Raw genomic sequence first — 9606 nt, forward strand, 5'->3', positions numbered from 1 at the left:
AAGCACAATTTCATCTTTATGCAATTTTCAAACTGTTGAAACAAAAAGAGACAGAAAATAGATCAGTGGTTGCCTGAGGCCAGGGCTTGGGGCATTGTTATCAAAGTAATTGGGGCCTTTGAGGAATTGGAAAGTGTCTGTGTCTTTTAGGAAGATGGGAAGGTAATTAATTGCATGGATGTATATATTAACTAATATTCATTGAACTATACACTTAAACTAGGAGCATTTTATGTATAAATTATGCCTCAATTAAGTTTATTTTATTCAAAAAACGTGCTGAGCAACACTGATAAGATTTTATGAAGAGGTGCTCAAGAGAAAAATATATTAGTTCTTGATGGCTCAGAGAAGTTTCCATGGTAGGAGGGGTATTGAAAGTGAATCTTGAAGAAGGGAAAGATATTAAGATGCAGGGGGGATACGTAGAAAAAATACAGAAGAGTGGAATATCCATGGAAAAACAAGCGGAAGGCAGGTTGTCCCTGGAGCATGACAGTCGCAGATGCCCACCTGAGGGATCTGGCCTGGATCAGGAAGGCAATGGGAAGTACGGGAAGATTTATGAAAGAAAATGGCAAGTGTGTTTAGGAAAAAAAATACAGCAATGTGGTGTAGGGCAGAGGAGAGAATGAAAAGGCTCCTCTCCTAAGGGAGAGGTAGAGAGAGCCTGAAAAAGAGTAAAAACAATTCGTTTCAGGTGCAAAAACCAGAGGGCAGGAGTGGGCGCACGGTGAGGATGCGGTGACCCCATACACCAGTCATATGTGGGAGGGGACTTTTAGTGAAGGGGGAAATCAGAATGGTATCTCAAAAGGGAAACAGTGTCCAGCATCGGTTTTTGCTTTTCTTAAGTTTCATGGGTCCTTGATGAACATTAAAATGTAAGAGGTAAAGAGACTGCGGATGGTGACAGTCTTGAGGCCTGAGTCCCCAGGCTGTGCCAGGAAAGCACAGATGGAAAGACCAGGTTAGCAGAGATGGACACCTCTTCTGAAGACAGAGAGGGGTGGAAAATCACTCTTGGAGCCAGGAAGGAGGAAAGATAAAAAGTTTTTACCAGATAATCTCAATTTTCACAAGAAAATATGAAGGATGGTTACCTACAGGGTGACAAGTAGGGTGGCGAAATATGGAAGAACCCCCATAGGGATGATTCAGAAAAACCAGTAAAAGAAGAATACGAGTCTTGCCAAGACCAGCCAGAGGTAAGTAAAAGAAGTTGAGGCAGGTAAAGCCTTTGCCATGGCAGGAACTGAGCTGGTGGTGAGGGACGATAGGGAACACAGAAGATAATGGAAGATCAAAGGGACAAGAGAATCTGGGGAGCGGGAGGTGGGAAGATGTGTGTGGCCTGAGAATAGGTCCTTGGCCAAGGAGGAAGAAGAACCAGGTTTAACAAATGCACAGCACACACAGAAAAGAATCAATCAGCAGGAGGTTTATCTGAGCCAGTCCCAGTTTACTCTTGCCATCCTGGTTTGATTATTAAGAGCACCCCTCTCACTTATACACAGGCCCTGAGCAACGGAGGCCCCGGGCAAGGAGGGGAGCAGAGGCATTACAAGTGGGGCAGGTAACAACTTCTGAGGATGGTATTGGCAAAGAACATCAAATCCAAGCTCTTGGAGGAAGAGCTACACCACAGAGCAAAAGCAAATTCAAGTAAGAGCTTTGGAAAGTTCACAGATTCCCATGTATAGATAGTGAAGTAGGCACGTGTATCCACCTGAGTCCAATCAGGAAATAGAAACCCCACAGTGAGTTAAACGGAGGAAGTTTAATAGAATTTTTAAACCTAATGAGAAAATAACTATAAGATATAAGAAAATTCTACATGGAACCCCAGGGCTGAAGGAGAATACCCAAAGAAGAACAACTTGGAAGGGTGACCCCTCCCCAAGGCTGGGGTGCAGACCTCATTGGAGAAGGTATAGTTCAGTCCCTTGGGTAGCAGAGAAGTTCACAGGTTTGTCCAGGCCAGAGCTGGTCTACAGTAGCTGGACAAGCTGGAAGCAACCCTCCTGACCTGAGCAGCAGGTTGCAAAGGAAGTACAGCTTGGTGGCAACCTCCAGGCAGCAGGTGGCTTAAGCACAGGTGGGCGTCTGAAGAGGAAATGGGGCACTGGGTTCTATATCAAGAGGGCCATGGGAGAGTTGCCACACTGAGGCTGCAAGGTGACAGAGTGTCATATGGCAGCACCACACAGGATGTGCTCACACCGCAGTAGCTGAAAGCTGCGGGAGCGTCCCTTCCTCCTGCTGTGTCCCTCCAGGGCCTTTCACTGAAAAAGCTGAACATTATGCTGACTTTAAAGGAGAAATATTAAAGGGATTCTGTTCATTATCACTGATCCTATAATGAAGGACGAATTTGGAGCACAGTAGCAATAAAGTGACAATCAACACAGCACTCAGTAAGGAACATGATATGCATAAAGTGAGTATTCATGTGTTCTAAAATGAATTCTCAGGATTTTCTGAGATGTTTTGAACTGGGTATTTGAAGGAAGAAGACAGAATTTCATGGAGAGATAAGACTTTATTTCTAAAATAAAGTTGCTTCAAGATGAATCAGAGCTACTAAAATTCACACAGAAGCATTTTCAAACAAACACCAGTAGGGACACTTTAACCACACATGCTCTAAGAACGCAGGTCAACCGGGCTGGTTCACAAACCCAGCACTGCTTGAGAAAGCGAAGCTGCATAGCATCACTTGAGGGCAGTGTGGTACCAAAAACAGTAATGGGCTGCACATTTTTTAAGGCATTGCAGCTTGCCACACATTTTACACACTTCATCTCATGGCAACTCTGAGATCATCAAAACAGACATTATCACCCCCATTTGGCACAGGAAGAAACTGAGTTGGGGGCCAGAGTGCCAGTCTCCTGATCCAGTGTACCTGCGGTTCCACCTCACTACCTCTCCTTTTCAAAGCCATGCTTCAAATCCCCCTCCCTCCAGGAAGCCTTCCCTGAATAACCCCAGGCCACTCTCCTTTTCACTTAGCACTCTGAAGAATTCCTTGCATAACATTACACAATGTCTGGGAACAGTGATTCTCTAACTTTAGCTGAGCAACAATATCAGCAGAGGGCTTGATTACTAGGCCCCACTCCCAGGGTTTCTCACTTGGTGGTTCGAGGGGAGGCCCATAATTTGCATTTCTACCAAGTTCCCAGGTGTTGCTGAGGCTGCTGGTCAGGTGACTACAATTGGGAACCACTGATTTAGAAGCTAGGAGGATCTTCACCCTTGTCCTAGGTTCAGACCTGCAAGTCCAGTATAGAGAATGCCAAATGTTAATTTTTTCAAGCAAAGACTTTCCAACAGTTAAATCTCACCTTTTCTGGATCTTCAGAGGCCCTGACTGCGATAGATTACTTCCCACCTTTTTTTTCAAGAGACAGGATCTTGCTCTGTCCCCCAGACTGGAGTGCAGTGGCGGGATCACAGCTCACTGTAACCTCAACTTCCTGGGCTCAAGTGACCTTCCTACCTCAGCCTCCCTAGTAGCAGGAACAACAGGCACACACCACTACAACCAGCTGTTTGTTTGTTTGTTTTAGAGTCTTGCTATGTTGCCCAGGCTGGTCTCAAACTCCCGGTCTCAAGCAATCCTCCTGCCTTGGCCTCCCAAAGTGCTGGGATTACCGGGGTGAGCCACCACACTGGGCCCATTGTCTCTTTCAAGAGCTGTAAGTAGGAGAGATTGCTGCTGCATTTGTTGTTGCTTTGGGAAGGGGGAAAGAGATACCTTCATGACTGTTTTCTTCCAACTAAAAGGGTGACTCATCATTTAAGAGATATATTTGTACTCAGGTTTGCTTTTTTCAGCAGAATACATATATACTATCTTCTTTTAATAAAAGTACACCAAGTAAAAGCTTGAGACACCTCTGTTTCTTACAACCTAATTTTCTTTTAAAGAGAAAATGTCCTTCTTCAGTTGTAAATCCAAATTCACAATAGAAATTATGTCCAAAAGCTGCCAATATGTCATTCAGGGCAAACTTTTTTTTAAAAAGAGACACGAATTGGTAGCTCCTGGGTTGTCATCAGCCAGCAGGTATGCATTTGGGGTTTCTCACAGAGTATTTTGTCAAATCTTGAGTCAACGTATTAAAATCAGGAATGTTCACATGAAAATCCAGATTTCCAGTTTTCTTTAAAAAGTATAGGTCCCAGCCAAGCCGGAGCCTGACTTCATGCTCGACAACAGGCGCCTGCAGCTGCTTCCTTTGGGCAGGACAGCTGTTTCCCAGTTCAGTGCAGAGTCCCCACGTGCCCCCGTGCCCGTGCTTATCCCCTGGCCCTGGTCGGTATCTGAGCCTGCACTCCTGCTTTTACAGAGCCATCTGGGCACATAAACTTGTAGTCTAATGAAATAAATCTTAATGTTAAAACGGTGTGATGAGAGCTGCCTTACGACTGTTCTCTACTTCTTCAAGGTTCCTCTCCTTTCATCCTCGATTCCTGAGCAGACCAGAACTGAAGTCCTGGGACCCGAGGTGCTGAGTTCCAGAGAGCAGGTGTAGTGACGAGAATCACAGGATGTCTTGATAGGAGCTGTGAGAGAACAGAAAGGGAAAGACCATTAAGGAATAGAGCAGCCAGGAATGGAGGGGAGAGAGGCGGAGGAAAGGACATGGAAAGGGGAGACTTACCGGTGCCTCTTAAGCCAGAGCCTCAAGCCTACAATGAGCGCAAGGAGGGACACCAGGCACACCAGCACTGCCAGGATGATCAAGCCCAGGGAGGCGTGGCTCCCACCTGCTTTGGGGGAACACAGGATGTCTCTCAGCGCAGGGACCCTCCCCATATCAAGTCCCCTGGTCCAAGTACATGTGAGGGTACCAGGTACTTCTTATTTCCTCCTTCACCTAAAGCACCTCTTTCTATCCCTCATAAGTTTAGATTTCCCATCTTTTCTTAAGGTCTAGGCATCCCTAATTCAGTTCGCTTCAGCATTTGCTAGCAGAGCATAGAGGGGAAGGACAGGCCTGAATCTAAAATCAGCTCTTCTACTTTCTACATGACACTGGACAGATAACCTTTCTCAGTCTCAATTTCCTCATCTACGAAATGAGAATAGCAGTACTTGCTTCAAAGGCGAGTTCTGAGGATGAAATGAAATACTGTATGCGGAGTCAGCAGCCCCCACACAGGAAGCACTCAGCAAACCACAGCTCTCTTTCTCAACCTGCCTTTCTAAACTCCCTGGACCCCTCTCTGCTGGGAATAGCTCCTCCTGGGATTTCTTATTTGCCACCTACTTCTGGATCTCTGAGTTTTTTAGTCTTGTTTCTTCTTGTATATAGAACATTTTGTCTCAATCCTTTTTGAGTTTCAGGTCTTTATTTCCCTCCTTCCTGTATCTGGAATCCCCTCCTTCTATCCCTCCCCTCTCTGAAACTCCTCTATGCTGGGTGCATCCAGCCCATCCTTCCCCAGTGCCTGCCTCTCTGCCTGAGGACCACCTCCTCCCATGTCCAGCCAGGCCCCAGCTCTTTCTCACCCCAGTGGAGGATGATGTCCTGGCCCTCTAGACTGCTGTGCTTCACCCGACAAGACAGGCCAGCCGCCTCCCCAGCTGCCACATCCAGGGTCGCTTGGAGATACCATGTCCAGTCAGCGTTGGGCAGGAGATCACTGTGCTGAGTGCCCGGCTGCTCCTGCTCACCCCGCATCCACCTCACCCACACGGGCTTTGGGTAGAATCCTGAGACGTGGCACACCAGCAGCAGACGGCCAGGCCCGGGACTGGGGCCACTGGACAGCCAGGCCTCGGGCTTCACTGTATCCAACAGGGAATGGGGCATCTTAGAGTGAAGACTCTGCATTAGAGGTTCCAGGCCTCATATCAGGCTCACGTTCCCCACATGCCTACTTCTGGAAATGAAGTCTCTCACAACTTCAACCCATTTGTTTCACCTTCTCCAGAACCTTCCCTGGTACTCATTCCCCTTCTCTGATCCCAGCCTCCCATAAACGTCCCTCCTCTGCACTCCTAGAACACCCTTTGTTCAGCTGCAACAGGTAGCATGTTTCTGACATTGCTTTAATTGTTATTCTGTCTTCTCATCCTCCCCCTCAAGCAGGGATGCTACCTGCCCAACTCAGCTTTGGCCCCCAGTGTTTACATAATTCAATTCATGGAACCCAATAAGTGCTCAGTTGATGTCTGTGGAATGATAAATCCCCTCACACCTTATCCAGCCCCTCCTGGGCCTTTCCCTTCCTCGGATGCTCAAAGGCATGAGAACCCTGGAGTGGGGGCCAGTGGTGAGGAAGGCAGGCTGACCTTGCTTCTCCAGCTCTGACTTCCCGGCCTCAAGGAGGCCAGTGACAAGCTGGGGGCAGGTGTCATTGAGAAGCCACTGCACTGTTTCCCTGGTGCCTTGGTCATGGTTGAGCACTCCGACAGCCACATTTATCCAAACTGGGGCCTCTGGGGCTGGCTCCCAAGAAGTTCCTTGGAAACTCAGGATATCCTTTCCTTCATGTGCTACGTGGAAGAAGTTTGTTGAGGTGTTCCCAGGGTGCACCTCACAGCCAGCAGACAGTTGGAGCTCAATGGGATCTGTGGAGAGGAACGGACAGAGATCAGAGAAGCGCTTAAAAGACTGGACAGGATGAAACAGAGGAAATTGATGTGAGGGTTATAACGGAGACCCCAGAGTTCAGGGAAGTGAGAGTGGGTGGCGGGTGACCTGGAGCAGGCAGGAATAAGGTGCATTGTGAGAAGTCAGAGACTGAGACATCTCCAGGCAGAAGTGAAAATCAGAAGAGGGTGGACAGGACAGAGAATCCTGTCAGGTGGGGCCGCTGCCTCCCAGTTGGGCTTCCGTGTCCCTTCTCTCCCCTTGGATACCTGCCCAGGATCCCATCCCTGAGCTCACAGGCTAAGCGCAGCATTTTGACGAATTCCTGTATGTCCCTGGTGAAGCTGGTTCGGTAAACTCGAAAGGTATGCTGCAGCATGTCCCACTGCTGGTCGCTGAATTTGCCCCGGGACCACGGCTTCAGGAAGCGGATGGTGTCCGAGTCATTGCTCCAAGTGTGGGTCTGCAGCTCCCCCAGCCACGCCAAGCCGTCCGTGCGCGTCCAGCTGCTGTTGGCGAAGGACGAGATCTGGAGGCAGCGGAAGGGGAAATGCCTTTGCGGGACTGGGAGAGAATGAAGATTGGAGGCGCGTAGCAAGTGGCCGGGAGAGCAGGCAGCACACGGAGAAGGAAGGGAAAAAGAAACAACAGCAGATGAGCTTGGAAGGAGGGGTGGCGTCTCCGAGCTCTGAGCCGCGCTCCCCCTCCCCGGGCCCGACCGGGGAGCCCCAGGCTCTCTAACTGGGCTCCCTTCAACCCGCCCGGCGCGTGCCCGAAGCCCTCCTTCCACTCACCCTCAGGACTTCCCCACACCCGGAGGAGCGCCCAGAGCGGCAGAAGCAGCAGGGACCTCATCGCTGAAGGGGAACCTCGCGGGGCTCCGCCGAGCGCGGAACTTTGACCTCCGCGCTCCTCCCCCCGCCTCTTCTGGCGAGGTTGCCGGCCGGTCCCCAAGCCCAGACGCAGGCAAGGCTCTTACTCAGAATAGCCGGCGGTTGGCTGCTTCTGCCACAGGGTCTTCGGAGGTTAACTCTTCGCACTGCGAGGAGGTTGGGGTCCAAAGAGTCCTGACGCCACCGCTCACCTCGGTACGTTCCACAGCCAGCTTGTCTCAATCTCCTGTTTCAATGCAGAGTTTGGGACAACGTGTGGGAAGTTGTAAAAGCAGGGCAGAAAGTTGTGTCTGTGTTATAACTCCGACCGTGTTAAAAATGTAAAGAGGGGAAAAAAACGAAAGTCCTTGCTTTAGCTGTGGATATCTCTAGGTGGAAAGACTATGTGTGATCTTAACTTCCTTTACACTTTTATATCTTTTAAAATTTCTACAAGTGAAAGTATCACATTTATAACAAAGTAATAACATGAAAATTTTCTCAGTTGTACATTGAGAGGATTGGACTAGGCTGGTTAAGATTCTTTACAACTTTCACATCCCAGGATTCTTCCATCTCATTGTTCCCGGCCTCACATTTAACCTGTGTCCTAGTCCTTGCTCTCCCTTCCCCCGCCTCTTCTTTGTCGTCTCTGACTCCTTTCTGGCAGGAGTGTCCCTGGATCCTACTCTCCCTCCTCTCTCCCTCCTGCCTGGCCTCTGCCTGCTCACCTTCTCCTCTGGCTCATCACTCATTCACTCTCCAAATATGAGCCTCTGTTTTCAGAACAAAGGTAAGATATCAGTGTGTATCTGTGTACCTGGACAGCTAGCTCCCCACTTCTCACACTAAAAATAAGAAAAAGTGACAGAAACAGGGGTTCAGAACCTTAGGTCACCTTGAGGAAAGGCCCCCTCTTTGCAAAGTCAGAACCCGGGCAGCATTCTGACACCTGCCTCTCCCCCACTCCTTTTATCCAATCCATCTCTATTTTACTTCTTTTACCTCATCTCTACATTCCCCTCTTTGCTGCCACCCTAACCTTTTGCCCGATCTCCCAAAGTAGCATTCTTGGGATAGAGAACAAAATCTTTGGCACAGCCCACAAGATTATGCACAATTTAGCCCTGGTCTACCTTTAAGCCTGACCTGGCACCCGGGTCTCACTGGCTCTGTACTTTAGCTTTGCTGACATGCTCTCAGTTTCTCTAACATGCAAAGCCTTTTCCTGCCCAAGGTCTTGCTCAAACAGCTCCCTTTGTGTGGAAAGCTCTTGGCCCTCTCCTCACCTCAACCCCTCCCAGTGCCTAGTTATTTCCACTCAGATCTCAATTCAAAGATCGCTTTCTCAGGAGCGTCTTCTCAGACCTCCCAAACTGTGTGAGCAAAGGCAAGAGAACTAGGTCAGGCCCCACTACCACTCCTTGTACACTAGCTAGCCTTGAGAACATTTCTTCCCAGCACATATCAGAATTCTAATTATAGAAAAGGTTATATGTCTGTCTCCCTCTGTGTTCTCTTTTCAATCAGTTGGAGAGATGGCAGAATGCAGAGATCATGCCTCCTTTCTCTGGTTCCTCCCATTCTGCCAAGATTAATGGTTCCCTCTCCTGCACCCCATTGTAATAAGAGCCCTAGAGAGAATAGGCTTCTGCCTCTCACTCTAGGCTGGGACCTTGGAGACAGCACTAACCCATCTTTATCTTATTGTGCTTCATGTTGACCCAAAACAGCTTAAAATAACATAACTTGCTTTTATAACAAAGAAGGGGTTGTTATGAAATTGATTAAATTAGGATAAAAATTTACACAGATAATGGATAGGAGGGAAGCTATGAGGGTGGAAGAAAAAGAAGAATGGTTATATGAATCATGGTACAATATCTAACTTTGCATTCTTCAAATTTCTAAGCTCCCTTTAAAAACTTGAACAGTTTTATTTATCTGTATCTTAAAATTTTCAAGTGCTAACATTCTTATAAACTTAAAGACAAGAAGCTGTTTTTCATTTCTGTTTTTGTTTTTGTTTTAAATCAACAGAAGCCAGGCAGTATAACTTTCAAAAGTTAGGGTTATGTGGAGTTATACAAATATTTTTGTAAACATCAGTTGATCCAGACATT

General features: G+C 47.9%; 1 protein-coding gene across 2 annotated transcripts; it reads right to left on the reverse strand.

Moving 5' to 3' along the window:
- Positions 1–2196: 2196 nt before the first annotated feature.
- LOC138390766 (antigen-presenting glycoprotein CD1d-like) lies at positions 2197–7810 on the reverse strand. Of its 2 annotated transcripts, none has more exons than XM_069480380.1 (6): positions 7406–7810; positions 6909–7175; positions 6311–6589; positions 5525–5803; positions 4674–4779; positions 2197–4575 (listed from the first exon to the last, which is right to left on the reverse strand). In XM_069480380.1, the coding sequence occupies exons 1-6, from the start codon at positions 7464–7466 to the stop codon at positions 4554–4556; spliced, it is 1014 nt and encodes a 337-aa protein (XP_069336481.1). In that variant the 5' UTR covers positions 7467–7810; the 3' UTR covers positions 2197–4553. The 2 variants fall into 2 exon arrangements, with proteins under 2 accessions (XP_069336481.1, XP_069336480.1); XM_069480379.1 differs by having other exon boundaries at positions 4674–4782.
- Between the last annotated feature and the right edge of the window lie 1796 nt (positions 7811–9606).

This window comes from Eulemur rufifrons, chromosome 8 (genome assembly GCF_041146395.1).
Source record: "Eulemur rufifrons isolate Redbay chromosome 8, OSU_ERuf_1, whole genome shotgun sequence".
Taxonomy (NCBI): domain Eukaryota; kingdom Metazoa; phylum Chordata; class Mammalia; order Primates; family Lemuridae; genus Eulemur; species Eulemur rufifrons.